The sequence below is a fragment of the Polyodon spathula genome, chromosome 22 (genome assembly GCF_017654505.1).
Source record: "Polyodon spathula isolate WHYD16114869_AA chromosome 22, ASM1765450v1, whole genome shotgun sequence".
NCBI lineage: Eukaryota > Metazoa > Chordata > Actinopteri > Acipenseriformes > Polyodontidae > Polyodon > Polyodon spathula.
The window spans coordinates 10,327,835-10,347,862 of record NC_054555.1 but is presented as its reverse complement, the minus strand read 5'-3'; the positions used below and the strand labels follow the sequence as shown (position 1 = coordinate 10,347,862).

The window sequence follows — 20,028 nt, the reverse complement described above, 5'->3', positions numbered from 1 at the left end:
GTAATTACATATTTATTCTGTTCACTTACATTTCCTCCAGTATTCCCTCTGGCTAAAATTATGAGATCTGTGTTTACATTTAAATTCTTCATTCAGATCTGTGTTTACATTAGCCTTAAGGGGCACACAAATCTTACATACATAGAACATTGTCAGTGCTATTTTGTACCAGCTGTCCTGAGCTATGACCTAACTGCAAAATCATGTATTTCTTTACAATGTTTTTCAAATGGTGTAGTTAGATTTCAGAAGTTTAAAAAGCAGTTTTGTTCTGGTGAATGCCATCTCAGCAATCCATTAAAAACACTTGCAGAATGTATAGTGTATAATAAGACTACCTAAGCTATGGAAATTGCAGCAAATTTCATGAAGTCTTAAAAGACCTGTTAATGTGAAAGTTTTTGAACCCATAACCTCCTTAAACCATTTTGAATCTACACAGTTTTCCCTCCTATGGCTCATATATAACCTTTAACTTTATATAAGCTTCAGATTCCATTCCTTTGAATGTGCATGTGCAGTTGAAATAGTGTGCATGTTATATACAAATAGTCATGTTGAAACATAGAGTAAGGTCAGCCAGCTTAAAACTTGAACTTGACAACAACTCTGTCTTTAATTGACACATACATGCTTCAATTGTCTGCATTGTCTCCATTGCAAGTGCTAGATTGACAGAATCATTTATTAGTCAATTCTGAAGGAACAGATAACCATGGAAATTAGACCCTAGTAAAATGAAAATACAATAGGGATAGTGTATTTCTGATAGTGTCATTCCTTCAATGAAAGGTAGCCTGTCCATCAAGATAGAGATTGTGGGGCGTACTTGCTCAGCAACAATATTCATTTACAGAGAAGGTGTTATTCGGCTTTCCAGGGGAGTCAAAGAACCCTGTGTAGTTTTCAGTGGGTGGAATATGTGCCTGACAAATGTATGCCGTATATCTGTTCTCTCCCTAATAACTACCAGAGCAGCTGTGTGTGAGAGTTGGGCTTGTTATGTATGCTAATCTCTAGAGCAAATGAGGTAGGAAGAGGAGTAATCAGTGGTGAGTGTGAAGCTTCCTGCTTAAGAGGGCAGCTCAAGTTGTGCCAACAGTGTGCCAACTCCACACGGGTTCAATGGGGTGAAACAGGGGGCTATTTGATAGTACTGGCCTAGTTAGGCAAATGTCCCCTTTGAATTCTATACAGGCAGATAAATGAAACATACCAGACAAATAAAATGCATCTGTAACTAAAGCGAGGCGATTGTATGTATCTCAGATAGTCAGATAAATGATGAACTGGTACTTGAAAATGTTCAGGACAGGATTGGCAATTGAACATAATTAGCTACTCAGCCCTGTTTAATGGTGTCTGAATGCAGAGTTGGGTAGTTTGCCAATTATTTAAAGAAGGCCTTCAAGAGAAGAAAGGACAAAAGTAGTTTATAGATTATTAATGTCTCCAAAGTGTGAATAATTCAGCATACTGTTGAAATATGAAATATCAATGGAACTGTTTTAAAAACAAAAGAAAACATTTGAAAGATGAACCTACTTTATATCGCGATTGCCGTGCAGGCATGATTTGTGATATAAAGCGGGTCGTGATATAAACCGAGTTTCACGTTTGCCTGTGACAACGCATTACGAGTATGAGACCAAAAAAAAAAGAAAACTAACGGTGAATTAAAGAGCAGTGTTTTAATACTGTACATTTAATCATTCCTTACATTTATAGAAATGCATATAGTTTACTACAGGACAAATATGTTTTGTATAAACTGGAACTAAACAGTTTGTGTCATTATCAAAAAAAGCATCAATCGACAAAAAAAGTTCTGATTGTTCTACTGAAAGATATAAATTAAAGTAGGGATTCAGCTTTATAATAAATTATTACAAAATATGCATAAAATGAAAAATAACATTGAAAAATTAACTTCATTCTTTGGCAAAAGTATTTGGGCTCCCTTACGTTAGTATTTTTTGTGCCCACCCTTTGCTTCCTTTACCTTGCTGTCTTTTTTGCCCATTCTTCAATGCATATAGCTTTCAGTTCTGCAATTGACAACAGCAGCCTTCAAGTCAATCCATAACATCTCATGGGATTCAAGTCTGGGGACTGAGATGACAATTCCATAACTGTATGACAAGTCTACCTTTTTTTCAGAAATTCCTTTCCAGAATTTGCCGAATGCGTAGGGTCATTATCCTGCTGGAATTCAAACTTCTGTCAAATAAGCCTTCTAGCACTGGATAACAAACAAGAGTGCAAAATGTCTTGATATTTTGTAGCACTCATTCTACAATACGAAGGGCCTTAGGAAGAAAAGCAAGCCCATACAATCACACAATCTCCACCATGTTTAACACTTCTTTAAATTCTTCTCCTCTCTTCCTCCAAACATTGTTGCATTGATTGCCCAAATACTTTTCTCAAAGTATGAAATTAATTTTTGCATGTTATTTTTCCCCAGACTTGAGAGATGTTGTGGATTGACTTGAAGGCTGCTGTTGCAAAAAGGAAACCAAAGTCGATTGCAGAACTCAAAGTGTATGTATTGAAGAATGGAAAAAAAAGACAGCAAGGTAAAGGAAGCAAAGGGTGGGCACAAAAAATGCTAACGTAAGGGAGCCCAAATACTTTTGCCAAAGAATTAAATCAGTTTTTTAATTTGTTGTTTTATTATAAAGCTAAATCTCTAATTTATATATTTTAAAAGAACAATTGTAAATTATAGATTTCACTTTCTTTGCAGTTTTTCTCATTTTTTTAAACTGCCCAAATACTTTTGTCTGCAATATATATATATATATATATATATATATATATATATATATATATATATATATATATATATATAATTTAGTTGTTTCTCCATTGTAAAAGGGAAACTTAAAAAATATGGCCAGAAGGTACAGTGTCAGTTTTACATGTAGCAGGCACAAGGGCCTTATATGAACTACCCTCCAAAAAGTGGACTATATGACTATAGCATATACATTTTCATTTACATGTTTGGCTAAATGCTTTTCTTGAAAAAATGTCTGAAACATGAGATACAGCCCTGGCTCACATTATGTTGCAATGCAGTTTTTATAAGTGAGACACTAATCTCCAGCAGTTCTTGGTGGAGGGTAGAATTTAGCCATGTATAATGGGTCTATTATACAACACCAAAAAAAATCTCCTTTGTTGTTTTGTCTTCCTTATTGATTCTTGTTTCTGTTACCCACACAGAACCATAGTGTTTCTGTTTATCCTACTTGAAAAAGATTTTTAGTTTTTAAACTAATTTATTTTTTTCTAAATCTGAATTGGTCATGCTTCCAATATTAGTTGACACACTATAATTGCATTTTTTTGCATTCTAATACCTTATTCATTACAGCAGCTGTCTGCTTGGCTGGCTTGTATGTGTGGCATGTTTTTATTTTCACAAGCTAGCTGAGAAACATAATTCTGCATAACTACAACTATGAATTAACTGTAAAATAATGATGTATAAGTGCAAATTAACTGTAAAATAATTGTCAAGGTACAACACAATTAGTCAAGCTGACATGTTTTTTTTTTTTTTTTTTTCTCGTGTGTTAAGGTTTATGGTCGAATTTGAAAAGTCTAATTCTAATAGTACATCCGCTAGCACAGACTATTGTATATTAATAGCTTTGGCGTGTTTTTGTGTGTATTGTTTTTTTTTTCTTTTCTTTTTATGCTGTTCCCAGACACTGTATGCTTGCAAGAAATAGAGGAGGGAAACCAGGAGCTGATGGATGGGTCTGGGGGGCTAATTGATTTCTGAGCTGAAGGTTGCACTGTTTTGCAAGCGCTCAGGGGGATGGTTTTAACATGCAACCTGTACAGTAACAGATTTCATATTTCATAAAGCACCATGATGCATTTCAGAAAGCCAGCCAACTGGAATGGCATAATCTGAAGCTTTTCCACTCAGGTTACAGTATCTTTGCAGCTACTCTGAAAAATATCTCTGAGTTTTTTAGTTTTTACTCTGCATGCATCTTTATGTGTGTGTGTGGCTTAAAGCCAGTCACTTACTATATTAAATGAGAAAGCAATCTTAGTCTAAGATTAGACTTATTTAGATGCCATGTGCAGTTTTCTTCGTTTTGTTTATAATTTTAATTGGGCATCAATTATTACCAAAATAAATTCAAATGTTGACTTGACTTCGTGACAGCCCTTTGCTGGAATTTGAGTATCATTTTGTCTACTGAAAAGTTGAAAAGGCAATCCATTACGAAACAACACGTGACCCATTACTGTGATACTGAAACTGTTTAGATGTGCTGGTTAAACCTCATACATCTCTAATTATACATTCATCTTGTAAATGTACATTTGAATGAATTGAATTTTTGCTTTCATTGCTGTCAACCAGAAACAACCAGGGTCATGGCCTTTTACACTGTTGGTTCACCTTGAGGATATTACATTCCACTGTGTTCAACCATTATGAAAAAAATTCCCAAATCCATTTTTTTTTTTAAAGTCATCTTTAATGATAACATGACTAAGGCTGTATTTTTTCACATTATCACAATTTCTATGAAATGTACCCATTGCTGTGTAAATATACATGTTTTTATCACCTAATAAATACAGGAAAAGTTTCCCTTCGTGACGCACTACCTGTTACCCTACATTTACAGCAATAACCAGCAACCAGTTTATTTTGCTTCCCGTAAATCATTGAAACACTGCACAGAGCTGCACGATTTCTTTAAATTATATTCAATGAAAAAGACACCAGCTGCATTAAAGATGAAAAACAATTCTGCCAATGATCGTTCTGTCCAGTACAAGAAGGAGGCATTCCAGGTTTCTGTTGTTATTTTTACATTTATTTCTCTTTTTATTTTGTTTGATAATGTATTTAAAAGGTGGATTTTGTTTAGATTGTATTTAAAAGGTGGACATAAACTAAATATTCTACAATTAGTATTTATTGTTTTTCAGGTAAGCACTTCAATATTTATGAGCATTTCTTGTATAATAACTCTAGAGAAAATGATAAATATTGAATGTGATAATTTTTAGACAGTGAAATGCCATCAAATAAGCCATTTTTACAATGAAAAAAATACAGCCCTAAACATGATCTATCGACAATGTGACCTTTGAACTCTGCTGACCCCACCTAACTTATAGTAAAATATAGAAGCAGATTTAGTCAACAAAGTCCAGGAAGCAAAAGAAAAAATCAAGCATGTAAAAACTACACAGGCTTGCACAGGAGGAAGGCAGACAGATGGATCATATATATCATCTATACTGTACTTAAATTAAACATTCATTTCAGGTATTGCTGCAGTCTTTAATTATTTCCTATTTTTGTAAAAGGAGAAAAATGTACAAGCCTTGTTTTTTAAACAATTTCAAAGTTTGCTTCTGTCTTGTGTAACATGATTGTAGGACATTAAAGCTCTCTTCAGAAAATGTAAGACTATATTCAGGTAAAACGCTTTGAAAAAATCTCCTTCAGACATCGTGCATGATTTATTAATAAACACATTTGCCAAGATGCAGTGGGGTCATGGTATCTTACTGAATTTGAGAACTGTCTCTATGAATAGAGGTGATCAATTTCAATAAGGCTTTTTTTTCAGTGAGCTTGGTAGAGTAATGAAATGGCAAATGGTGGACCTGGTTAATCAATAGGTTTTATAAATGAAATGTATGCTTGAGAAATGTGTGGTTGGAAACACTTCTCTCTCCTCCAGCCTCAATACATTTATAATATATCTCAGTGCTGCTGTGAAAGAAAGAAAAAATAGCTAACCAAAGTAACCTGTTATGATGAGGTTTGGAACTACCTTCTTAGACTACCTGTCTTCTGCCATTGTTAGTGTTACTGTATGCAAATAACAAAAGCCCTCAAGAAAAATGGTGGTCATATATTGACCAGCTAGTCTTGTGGCTTATTATCTGCTGCCTTCACCTGACACACTTCATTGCTGTCCTCTTCAGCACAGTAATCAAGCGACAAATGATTCTGAGGAAAGATACCAAACAAGTAAAATCATAAAGCACTCACAAGTCAAAGATTAGGTAGTGGTGACCTTCTTCAGAGATACTGTCATGAAGTCTCACTGAAAGAGAAAGAACAAGCTTTAGAGAAATTGCATCCAAAAAGTGTCATAAATAAATATTAAATTAATATGCAATTAACCATTTGCTGAAGTTTAGTTACATGCTAATAAACAATCAACAGAGATGCCATGCATATTTGTATCTATCATTAGACTGCCATTTGAGCTCATATGTTGAGTGTGTTTTTTGAAACTTGGTTTCCTGCTACAGTAAAATAAAAGATATACAGATTATGTAGCATTATTTTTCTATAAGCTGTCTGCTCTATGAAATATTAACCAATTAAAAGAGCCCTACATTCAAAAGCAATTTAAACAGTGTACATCTAGTAATGCAATACTCACTCAAAACAATCAATTAACATGTATGTTGGTGTATGTGTTACCACAGGGATTGCATATACAGCACAAATTGAAATATTGAAATTAGTTGAAAGTAGAGCTATCGCAATATACCAGTTCCCTTCAAACAAATATTGTAATCCTTCTAATTGCATTGTTTCCTTCTTAAAGTTGACATTTAATAAGTCTCTCACGTTCCCAGATCTATAAATAGAACAATTATTCATCCAATTTACATAACTGTTTCTATTTTCATTAAAATTTATATTGCCCCATTACATGCTAGACTTTAGCAACCAAACATTAGCAATGTTCAGATTAAGAGGCAGTTTTATTTTCTCTGTTACTCTTCCATCAAATAGTTCTTCAAAAGATTTGATAAATTCAGGCCTCTCACTAGCAAGTGCAAATGTAGTTCTAAAACAACATGGATTTTATATTATGTTTCTACAGCTTACAGTCTCCACTAAAAAATACATTGTTTAGTGTGTGGGTGGGTGTATTTGTGCGTGGGCACAGGAGATGGAGGACTGTATTTTAGATTTCCTACACTATCACAGTGGTCCCAGTTAATGATGGAAGCCATCTCTAAAATGATGCATATACCATTTTGATTATAAGTTTAGGTGTGTTATTTATTACCCACATTTCTATGTATATGGGTGGAGGGGAGAGGTGCAATTATATTTTGAGAAGACCCTAGGCTACTAAGAAATGTATAATTCATATCTATAACTAAACTTAACAATCAAAAACAATTTAACAACAATATATTTGGATTTTAAAAAATCACAAGATTGAATTGTGCTTGACCTGTATATAATCTATAGGTAAATAAAACTGAAGAGAAGATCCTGAACGTATGTCAAAGAGCACACCAAAAACAAGAATCACTCACTTATAGTAAGAGTGAACATCATAAAAAATTAAATGATCATTTTTGAACCATGTGAGTAATTGTAAGGCATGGTAAAACATGGTCAACAACCATAAAGATTCAGGATGTATAAGCACTGTATAGGCATATTGTGGAGCTCTGAAATGTTTATTGTGATGGATCTCACTTAGACCCCTTTCTGCATGATGGCGTACAATCAAAAAACAAAATGCAATTCAGAGTATGCAACACAGAGTTAAATGATTGTCGAGACTGTTCATTTGTCATTTAACTGGGTTCTGCTCTGTTGCAGAGCACTCAAAAATAGGACAGTGCGTCAAGTACTCACTGAACAGCATATACATCCTGTGAATTAACATTGTTCTAGTTTTTATTTTATTTCAATTGTGATGGAGATAGTCACAGCGAATATGAAATTATTGTTTATCATACTGAAAAAGCAAGCAACTTAGTAGTTAAGAGCACTGGTAGGCAATAAAAGTGGTTTAACTATTGTAATTATGAGATACTCATTGATTCGGATGGAATTGGGTACCTACCATAAAATCAGTTCTAAAGCACTCATGCATTGAATTGGCCACGTCATCCCCTTTGTGCAGCAAGCTAACATTAACTCACAATAATAATAGGTACTGCCTGCTTTCTGAGCCTGCCGGTCTGAAAAGACCTCGAAAGCAAGTTATTCACCCAGGTTTCAAATAATTAAATACTGCAATCATATTTCAGCACTGTATATTTCAGAGATAGTGTGAACATTGGGATGAGTCAGGGGACCTATTGATATTTAATTATACCATGGAATAAGGAAAATTGTCAGTCAAATTGAAAGAACGGTTGGACATTGGAAATGTTTTTCAATTCTTGTAATTTTTTATGATTCAGGTTTTCACAGGAAAGGGAACACTTGGTCACAGCAAGTATGCAGTATTTGATTCAAGGCTATATCTAATAGCCTCACATACAGGCTCATGCTTCACTAATCTATTTGCACAATTATATATGTAGGCTAAAATAACTTCTCTTCAAATATTGTGACAGGTCAATCATGGGATAAACTGCATGCTGTGTCCTCTGTTTCTAACATGCATTTGGATTGCTCTGTTGTATTCCATCAGAACTCTAAGAGCTTTAACATATATACTGCTTAGATGAATAGCAGCTACCATTGCATTCAAAAATTCTACATTTAACACAAATGTGAACACTTGCAAATTCAAAAACACAAACTCTTGTGTGGGTAACAGTGTACACTGTGTCTTTAAGTACACTTTAATTAAATTGCAGTTGCATTTGTATCTGCATTGCAATTATGTTATAAATGCACAACATTTGCAAATGCAGTGTAATTACAAAAGACACTGCCATCGTTTTTTATTTGGTAATGAAGCATGTTGTTGCACAATAACTACACAACCATATGCATAATTACTGTGTCATTAGTGTAATTACAGCACAGTTAGAAACACATGTTACCCTTCTGTGATTAACAGCCATTTGATGGGTTTAGAAGCCTGCTTTCCTATAAGTGATCTCTCTATCCACCACTGACTTTATTCCTCTTGAACACACCACCCTCTCTCCCTCCTCATCCACCAAGAACCATGGTATCACCCTTGACCCTTCCCTCTCCTGCCATCAGCACATCTCTACTCTGGCACACTCCTGTAGCTTTGTCCTCAGCAATATACACAGAATTTGCCACTTCCTGACCGACTACTCCAAACAGCTCCTAGTTCAGGCCCTGAATACTTGACTACTGCAACTCCCTCCTGGCCAGCCTCCATGATTCTGCTATCCATCTGCTCCAGCTCATCCAAAACTCTGCTGCTCGCTTCCTCGTTTCTCCCATGCTACTTTGCTGTTGTGCTCCCTATCGCATACAATTCAAAACTCTTTGTACCATCAGCCACACCCCACTGGTTAGAAAGTGCAGCCGTTTCTCCTCCAATCCACAGTTGCCACTCGCTTTCCCTCTAGAGCGATGACTTGGTGCACCATAGCACCTCCCCCTTTCTAGATGGCCGACTTCCACCTAACCTTTGGAATAAATGATCTGACCATCCATCCAGGTAACTTTGTTCCCTACAGTGCCCTCACAGGTCGGGAGGGAGATTTATAACCAAGATTCATTCTTTCTCTGTCACAAGCTGTCATAGACATTGTTAAGCCAACAGTTGCCTAAAACAGTTGAATGAATATCCAACTCTACATTCACAAAACCACAGCATCGCCAGAAAATTTAGAACAATGAAACAATGTTTCTGATACCATCGCGCTGCAATGACTCACGAGTGTGTGTAATATGTAATTATTACTACAGAGGTACTTGGTCTCATTCCATTGTATATGTATGTATAGTGCTACCATTGCACCATAGTACAGAAGAGTTGTATTGTCATTAAAATGAGTTATTTGAACATATACTGTATATCAGTTCATTTGATAGTACTTTACTCAGGACAGTCCTGCAAAGTGCTCCGTGCACGATTATAGCATTAATTTGGCTTTTTTAACATCTTTTCATTACCAGATTTAAACTGGTATTTGAAAATATTTCCCAAATCTCTAGGATGCACTTAAACAGGCATAGAGAGATGTTCCTATTTCTTTATATTCAATTCCACATTAAAAATATCTGTGAGATGAAGCTTAACAACTGATGAACATCATCTTTATTTTTGTACATTTTAAAAGCATCTTGTAACGCTCCACAGCATATGAATTAAAATTAACTTTAATATACTACAGTTTAACTTTAAAGTGGTGCTTTTGCCATTATAGCAAACCAAGAAGCTGGATCTATGGTTTTAAGATTCTAAGCTGAGCTCATGTTTCAGTTAAAATCATGCACCTGTACTGTGGCAGCATGCTTGTTTCCTGGTTACCTCCTTGCAGTACAGTTGTAAAAAAATATCATCATTTCTTTTCATTTTTTTTGGCTAGAAAGCATTTTACCAGGTGCAGTTGTGTTCTGTACTTGTCAACTGTCGTTTTCATACCTTGAAAATTAACAATGACTGTTATCGCCAAGCCAACTGATCAAATTCTGTTTATCTTCACAAATTTCATAAATATCATTGTACAAATGAACCTGCATTTACACATTTTCACAAGAAACAGTAATCAAATAGTAGAAATATTAACCGAAGTAGCCCAACACATTCCCCTTGTGACTTAGTATCTTACCTGCTGCCCCAAGTGCCCTCGGTTACCATCTGGAGGGAAGTTATTTGGTTATTTCTCATTAGGGTGAATACAATTCTTAAGAAAACAGAATACCAGGCAGTTACTACTATAACAGACAGTAGTTTCGAATCTTAAAAAAAGTCACATTTTTTAGTATCCTTCACTGGATTTGAGGTCCCTGGTTCAAATCCCAGTTCAGTCATTGACTCACTATGTGACCGTGAGCAAGTCACTGAACCTCCTTGTGCTCCGTCTTTGGGGTGAGATGTTGTTGTAAGTGACTCTGCAGCTGATGCATAGTTCACACACCCTAGTATTGTATCTTGTAATGCGCTTTGTGATGGTGGTCGACTGTGAAAGGTGCTATATAAAAATGATGTTTTATTATTATGTCTGCTTTACCACCTGCTTGGTCATATGGTATTAAATTACACAAATATTTCCATCTCTTACATCACATCTGTTTAATTTATCACTCAGGAAAATCTCATTTTCTCTAAAGGTCACTTTATTGTAGGTATTTAAAGGTGTCTTTTAGATATTACAACTTTTAAATTACTGAACAATATAATATATTTGAATTAATTAAACAAAAAACACTTCAATGAAATACTATACATTGTTCAGCCATCAAATGTTCATATAGTATTAATATATAGTGTATATGTAGCTAATTTAGCCAATATTATCTCTCCTTTAAAAGTAACTAACAAGTAAAACAAGGTTATCCCTTCACTGAAAAAAAAAGACTTCTCAAATATTCTCGAACCATTTCTACATTTTAATTTTGCATCCCAGCTGTCTTGTGAAAGTAATTATCAGCACACTAATAAAGTGCAGTTTCACATTCAAATGTCCTTCCTTTCTACCTGAACTAAACAGTCACCTACATACCCAGTGTTACATTGGTGTCACATTGTTAAAGGAAAGTGAAACAAGATTTAAAAAATCTATTTTCTCGCCTCATATTAAATATATTAATACTATACTAGTCCCACTTTTCTTCTTTTTAAGTTTATTTGGTTCTTTCCTTTTAGGTGACAATGCCTCTAAGTATATAGTAATAACAATGTAATAACAATGTAACAGCACAGTAATAACATACATGACTGTTACAATACCAAAAAATTAAAAAATGCCAGTGACTAGCAAGTTTTCTAAAGATATTGTATTTTGCACATGGGTGTCAATTAATGTTACGTTACAATATAATTACTATGTAACACCACATGCAATTTCAGTATATTTACAGTGTAGTTAAAGACACTTGATTTAAATTGCAACCATATGTGTAATATGTTTATATTTCAAAGACAATGCTAATTCTGACTCACTCCAATGCCTAGCTGCAGTCAATAAAGCTATAGTTTGTTAAACATAACCAGAGATGTAAAGAGCTTTGGAGAAGTTAATTTGCTAAAGCTAATTTATGTAGCTGTTTAGTAGATCATTTAAATAGGTTTCACTTTTTTCTCATTTGTAAAACCATTTCAGGAAACAAAACAATCTTGGTAACGCCTTTCTAGTTCTACCTGTTTGAGAGAGTCATGTAATAGGATGTGAAATGTGTGACAGACAGCACAAGTTTGCTGACATAATCTAAATAAATGCATTAACTTATTCTTTGTCATTACATGTCTGATACAATCTAATAGACTAACTCCTGTCTATAAAAGTGCCAGCCTACATCATTCAATGTATAGAAGGGGCAGTCTTTTCAAACGGTACATTTAGGAGTGTGAAATTGGCTTTTATCACAAGGCCGACAGTAATAAAACTCAAATGGAGGGTAATGGAGAAGAAGATGGCTTTGGCCGCTGCAATGAGTGTTTATATGGCGTTTCAACCTGCAGCTAAAGTATTGGGGGTATCAAATTAATAATTTATATAATGTTAACACAAGATGTTCCCATATGTTTTCTGTGTCAGTTTAATTGAATAGATCATAAAACAGGCATAATGCACAGGCCATAAAGCTGTGTAATATTCATATCAGGGTGTTAATTATGTATTAAATGAGGTCAACCATTAATCTATCTCATAGATACTTTGAGATTCTACCCGATGAAGATTATTTTAACATTGATAAAAGTACTGTCTAAATTGAATGGATTATCTAAATCACCTCATTTGAATTCAGAAGTGTTACGTTTTCACTTTTAATGAACACGGTACTTCGTCTTAAACACAGAGGCACCGGGATGGTATTTCCAACTCATTAGCACAAATCATACCAATGATTAACATCTCTGCCAGTTTATATACTTTTCAAGCAAATATGCACGCCTTGTTTTTAATTACATGTTGAATTACAGGCTGTTTTACTACCATGTCCGTTCCTGATACTTAAGAAGCTTAATGCACAAGGTAGCTGGGCTTAGGTGGAGTTACAGTTACAGCTTTTTAATCAACAAGAAAATAGATACCAAGAATTAAATTAAATGAAAGCATGCATTTTCCTCGATCACCAAATGTTTCCGTACATTTAGTTTCTGGGATCTATACCACTAAGATGTGTTTATAAAGGCAGCAAGAAGTGAGTTTCACAGGGTGCTTCAAATGCAGTGTGCTAACATTGAATCTGAAACAATAAAATAATGAAAACAAATGATTGTCCCATATATTGGGAAACAAAAAGGATGGACTGATGCTTCATTTCACTCTGAAATCAGTTTAGTTTTGAACTCTGTGACAAAATACAATTTGAGAAATTAATCAATGAATAAAATTGTCAGCCACCTTATATTGAATCATGGTTTATTTATTTGTATTTGTTATGGTGAAGAGGATGGTTGAAGGAGACCACCCCCAATATACACTCACCCCCAGCATACATCAGAGCATTAAGATGTCAGTGTTTCCATGGAAACCACAGTGTCCACAGTTTTGAAAAAAAAAAAAAATGCTTTTTATGCAAAGGACTGAGAAAACATTTAGAAAATGATTGAGTTTGACGGCTCCAAAAAAAATAATAAAAAATACAAACATAAACATGGTTTGAAAATCAAGCTGCAGTCTTTGTTTGTGTGAAGAAATGGAAAAAAATCACATTTGATATATAAACTACTTACTAGCCCTGTTAAAGGTGCAGTTCCTTATACAAAAGGCCCCAGCTGTGGCAGAAGGTTTCTTATGCTTCTGTGCAGTGATTTGCTTGAGGGTACAGACTAAAGGGGACCCCTACTCATGTACAGCATTTCGCAATGGTCCAATCCCATGTGGTAGTTTATTCTAAATAAGTAGGATGACTGTTGTACAATAATATACACGGGGCAATTTTGTCAATTATGTTGATCCGACAAAATTGCCCCGTCTATGATGATAAATCAACTCTCCTCTGCGAGAAACGACAGGTCATCAGAGAATAGAGCTACCCTCTATTCTGGGTGACAGGTCTCTCGGAATCAATCAATAAGCATGGCTGTTAATATCACGTGGTAAAAGTCATTCAAACAACTTGGAGAAATGGTGTTTGTAGTCACGCGGCAATAGAGGTGCACTGAGAAATTGACTGATCTCTATGAGAAATATTCATGTTTATAAAGGTACAATAGATGCGGATCAGACGCATAAAAACACAAGCCAAGTTAGTAGAAACAACTGGGGCAACCTTGACCCCACCGATCTGACAGTTGTGCCTATTTTCTTTGTGCTGGACAAAGTTGTCCCAATGGTTTCTTGAAACTTGGCTTGTGTTTTTGATATCTCTACATTTCCAATACTGTTTGTTCAGATACTAAATACAGTGTGTGCGATTAATAATAAATATGAGCAAGGTGGGTCCTGATACATTTGTGCTATACTGAAGACATTTATTTTGCTAATGCACTAAGGGTTCTCAGTTAATATACAAAATAATGAGAGAAAAAACTATGAGGATCCCAACAAAAATGAACTTCTCCATCAGTCACCATATAAAAAGTGCTGAAGCAATTTAATGCAGTGTCACCCCTTAGGCACCCATTTGTTGTCTGGGAGTCGGGTTGCACATACAAGATACAGACTTTGTTTTATTAGCATTGCTATCAAAACAAATCAGCAACTTGGTGAAATCAAACCCCCGCACAAGTTGTGGGTGGAGGCAGGTTTTCAATTTCACTGAAAAGTAAATTAAACAATATGCACTGAATACCTGTGTAACACTCTGGAAAGATTATATGTTTGCTCATCTACATTGAAATGACTGTACACATGCTCATCCCTCTCCTGCCTCCAAATATTATCCACATCAGTTCTCCTTGAATACTGATTTCATTTTTTCCTCCTCTTTCTATCACCCACCTTGACAGTCGAAAATCTCAGTTCCTGGGGCTTATCAGGCTGTTTCTGCCTAGCAGGAGCCTAAGATGCTTTTGTGCCTGTGTGTTTTATTTCTTTTCTATTAAAAAAAAAACATGACTTTCACCTAAGAATGTACATTAAGGCCTATTGTTCTGTTTTACCTCAGGTATGTTATTTTAAAAGATGTACTGTGTAGAACATCTACAGAACAAGACTGTAATAACTGGGAATGAATGATCAATCTAATACACATATACATAGAAATGTGGCTCTGGGTGCTTGATATATTGCAAAAATGTTAATAAAGGCAATCTGTTCTGTTGCTTTCATTTAAAATCCCAAATCGATGCATCATTCTCCTAAGCCAATTATTGTGCATGGTCCAACATGAATTTCCATGTTTTTAAATAAGTATTTGTTGTCAAGTTAAAGAAATGGATCTCGTGTGTAATGGCCTTAAAGCTAGAATGTAGTCTGTTAAAATTTAAATGTACTAAAACATGGTGAAACGGGATTAAAAGTGATCAGTGTATCAACACATTATTGGGTCTATTTTAATGATCTAAACAGTGACATATCTTAATACCTCCCAAAAATGTATAAATCATTTTTACTGAGGACTTTGTTTGACTGTGTTTTTAATGTATATAGTGTAGTTAGTAATTGAGTCACTGAATCATCCCTGAGGGGATGGACGTCAGCAGGATTATCATAGAATTACAGAGCAGGTGTTTACGATCCATGACACTCTATTGTCTGAGACCATACTATTTGAATAAACTACAGGTTATTGTGAATACTTATTTATGATATTATGTTTAGATATGATTTTAAGCAATCTGGACATGATAGTGATACATAAAATCTTTACATAATGTCATTATGATTTGAATTATCAGAGCAGTTTTCACACTTACTGTACAGTGACACTGTACAGCCCCAACCCCTTTCAAGCGAGTCTCTGTTGCTGTGTCTAAGTTATTCACTTATTTTACAAAACGCTGCCCCTTAAAAAAAACAGTACAGACGTTCTCCTGATCCTCTGGAAACTCACACCTGCCTAAACCATGACCTGCGAGCCCTGTTTTCAACTTCCCAGCGAGCGAGAATCAGGAATTGGTTCTCAATCATTTTCAACTTGTCTGTGAGAACTTCTCTCAAGATCAGAAGAGGATGAAAATAACAGGGAATGAATAATGTAGCTGATAATGTCTACAGCAGAGAGAACAAGCTGCATTATTTAACATTTGAGGCGCTAAGAAAAGCCTTGAATGGCCTCTTAATCAGAAAATGACACACACTTTTGTGATTTATATTCAAATTCTGTGAAAAGACTGGAATGTGAGGATTCTGAACTCTTTATCTATATGCCTCTGTTAAAATGTTACATGACCACATTTTATGTTACATGTAATTATAACGGGTGTAGGTTACCAAGAAGTCCTGTTAAAATTATTTCAGTGAAATTAAAATATTTCAATAAATTAGCGAAGCCCCAACTCTAACCTCACACTTAGACAAATCAATGTTGTTTCATAGAAACAGAGGAAATTACAGATAATAACCTTGTACACTACAGAAACTACTGTTCAGTTACTTTAGTGGTTCCTATAATTTCCTGATTAATGAAAATTGTAAAGAAGAAATGGATATTTACTTACTACAATATATGTATTGTGTGTCTATTTATTATCTCCTGATACATGTTTACCTTTAAGAGGTCTCCGTGCACGCCTGAGCGAAGTGGAATTTTTATAATCAGGCCAGTTTGAAAATCCAATACATTTTCTGTTTCAGGGGCTGTTTCTATTCTGGCCTCGTTACAGAAATTCCACCTTAATCTTGCTTGCTCAGAGACTAACCCTAAAGGGAAGGCACTGTATGCTGGTAGCATCATTGAACATGCTAAATAACCAGGAGTGCAGTAACATCATAAATAATACATGCTGATTAATGAAAAAAAAACAACAGATGGCCATTATAATGTATTCCTTTAGCACAGTATTTAATTGTCTCAAAAACACATTTACTTTACAACTCCTTCCTTAATTAGTCTGTTTATGATCTCTCAAATAACCTCAGATGTTGTCACCACAAAGGAGGGCATTTCCTACTCAAACTGTTGGCCTCATTCACAAAGATGCCAGTAATATAAGTCAACAACAGTCTAGCACAGATTTGTGAATATCTACAGTAGCAGCACCAGAATTACACACATAAAAAAAAAAATAATAATACAGTTACAAAAAAAACTCACCAATATTTGAGTGCTTTAAAAGCCTACAGATACGAGCCTCTCTCTCCAGTTTCTGGTGATCTGAAAAGAAAAGGAATTTATATATTTATCCTCTGGTGTCATTATTGTTGTATCATTACTCAACAATCAATAACAATGTACACCAATTTACGAGCTTGAACAGAAACCTGTGAAGTCTGGAAAATCACTGAGATCTATCATTAGGAAGACCAAGGGAGATGTGTCAAATCCAACTGAGCTCGTCAATCAGCCCTCTAAAATCAGGGCTGGGGAAAGCTGTCTCTTCCATTCCAGGACTTTGTTTCAACCATGTTCCAATTGAGTCCTAAACTAGGGAGTCACTTCATTTTGTCTACTGAACATCTATAGTAGCTCTCCAGGACTGGAATTGCTCATCCTTGCTCTAATTCAATAGATATGGCATCATATGAAAAAAATGCATTACCAGGTAGAGCCACATCTGTCATGTAAGACACAGCTGTCGGTTCTCAGTCCAATTGTCATGAACTTACAAAGCTATTTTTTTCATGATACTATTTTGTTATATAATAAAAAGAATGCAATAAAACTGTACAGTGCATTCCATGGATGAGCTAATCTAACCATGTCCCAGAACATGGGATTTTTTCATTATAACCATTAGATCTGATGCAAGATGGCCCTCCAGCATTGGATTTTCCCATCTCTTGTGTAGGAAATGTAACTGTAATGTTAAGTGTATCTGGAAATTGAAGGTATAGCAAGATTGCACTGTATAGTAAACCTTGTACAATCAAATCTTCCTTTTAAATTAAGCAGGGGAGCAATAGGTGTTTAAAAAATGATTTATTCAAACAAGCTCCCTTTTCGAGTTTAAACGCTACACATCTGCCATATTTATGTGATGATACGCATGAAAAATGGGATTGGTGGCTTTGAGTGGACCTGGGGGGGGGGGGGGGGGGGGGGGGGGGGGGGCTGTTGCAGAGGTCACACTAAGACTCCAATGAGGCAGTTTTGCGTTAGACTTCTCTCTGCTAATGAAAATGTGGAGGCGTGAGGCTGCCCGCTAAAAAAGCAGCTAGTAAAATAAATCTGCTTTTGCACAGAGAAGGGTTTTTCAACATTGATGAACACTCTATGTAGCCTATGCTGTATACTATATTGAAATTCTGGGAAATTATGTCTGATTTCAAGTGCTCAACAGAGAGATAATTAGGATTTGGTGGATGCACATGCCTCAGAGGCATAAGTAAACTATCTGACGCTCTTAGCTCAGTATCTCCTTGGGAAAATCAGTCCAAGTTTCTACCTCAAGCTACATGTGTTTTCTTTTTTATCTAGAACTTGAACAATTGCCAGTAGATTGAGTGAGATTCAATAGATTTTTAATGCGCTTCTTTATTGTTCAGATTTTCAAAAGAAATAATGCTGATTATGGCACTCAAGCTGAAAAATATGCCTCTTCCATATTATTATTAACATACAGTATGCAATGGATTTTACACAGTAATATGAAAATACTGTACATTTTGATATAATGTATACTGTATGAATGTATTGTATATGTCTTACATTCCTAAATGTTATGCAAGTAGACTCAGCTGGCATGACTATTTTGTTGTGCTCTGGATTTAGTAGGGTGTCTTGTTATAGTCTGTGAAATATTATTGACATATGAAACATCTTTGAAAATGAGGTAGGCAAACAGTTGGCCTGAGCCTGGAGTTCAGTATTACCAAGTGTAAGAGCTTTCGGGGACTTGTGTGTTTAAGCTTGTTTAGTAAAAATGTATTGTTACCCTTTGTTTTTCTACATTCAATCAAGTTTGATGTTTCTACATTTAAAATACTAGCCATAATAGAACCTTTTTATATGTCTTTGGGTAGTATTATTGCATTTGGCATTTCCCATGTCTTTGCTAAACCAGGGCAAGAGATTATTGGGGGATTTGCTTTTTAACTTATTCTGTAACTACCACAGAAGCTATTAGCTGGATTTCTAAATCTGTGTTGCTTGGCAACACAGTTGACTTCAAGGGTACTGGAACAATATTCTAACAAAGAGGATGAGACAAGTAGTCCTGACCCCAAATGAAATCCAACATTATTACGGAGGATCACTACATTATTTCTTTGCAGCCAGTAACTCTTGGCATAGCTTCATGTGGGCTTTCAATGCTCGAAGCACCAACCTGAAAAGAACAGCTGCTGTTGCTCCTCACAGAAGTAGTTTTATTTCTTAAAGTGATCATAGCTAGCAAAATAATTCCATTATTCTTTCCTGTTGGGCACTCCCATTCATTTTCTATATCTCAAATGTGGAGAAAGAAACACATGTCACAGTAAACATGATTCTACAGCCTAGTACCAGATAAGATGCTTGTAATAAGTTGTGTTTCTTGGGAAAACTTTGTGGAACTATTTTGTTACAATCACTTGAACTAGTTCTTATTGACTGCTTTCTTCCAGAAAGCTGGTCAGCTGCAAAATATTTAATTTTTAATTGAAACTATTAGTAGTTAAGTACTAATACTAGTACTAAAGTAGACGGGCATGGCACATGAATATAGATATGTTTCCCCTTTCATTCAGCACTGAATATTATCAGTCATCTACTGTAGTATGTATAGTTCAATTCAGCCTTCTTTCAGTTTCAGTCTCCACAAATCCTTTTAATTCCAAGAGGAAATTATTAGAATTTCAATTAGGTTCTAGTGTAATTTATTTTTCTTTTTTTTTTTATTGAAAAGCATTGTAAGAACAAATCACACTGGGTTGGTGTGACTGAAAGATGAGTTCTGGTGATGAATCTTCCTCCCGACCTGTGAGGGCGCTAAAGAACGGGAGGAGAAGTATCTGGAAGGGCTGGCCTGACAGTTCGTTTCCGGGTCAGGGAAGTGGGTCAGCCTGGAGGGAAGCGCGACTCTGTTGTAAGACCGTATTGATTTGAAAGGTAAACGAGAGGCAGCTGCAAGTAAT

General features: G+C 35.3%; 1 protein-coding gene across 3 annotated transcripts in view; it reads right to left on the bottom strand.

Moving 5' to 3' along the window:
- Positions 1–20,028, bottom strand: part of LOC121296837 (calcium/calmodulin-dependent protein kinase type II subunit alpha) — a 77,372-nt gene that overhangs the window by 26,350 nt on the left and 30,994 nt on the right. For all 3 annotated transcript variants that reach the window (XM_041222675.1, XM_041222678.1, XM_041222676.1), the window contains exons 3-4: positions 17,069–17,128; positions 6,050–6,104 (exon numbers count right to left, since the gene is read on the bottom strand). In XM_041222675.1, coding sequence (XP_041078609.1) covers positions 6,050–6,104; positions 17,069–17,128 — 115 coding nt within the window. The remainder of the gene's footprint in view (positions 1–6,049; positions 6,105–17,068; positions 17,129–20,028) is intronic.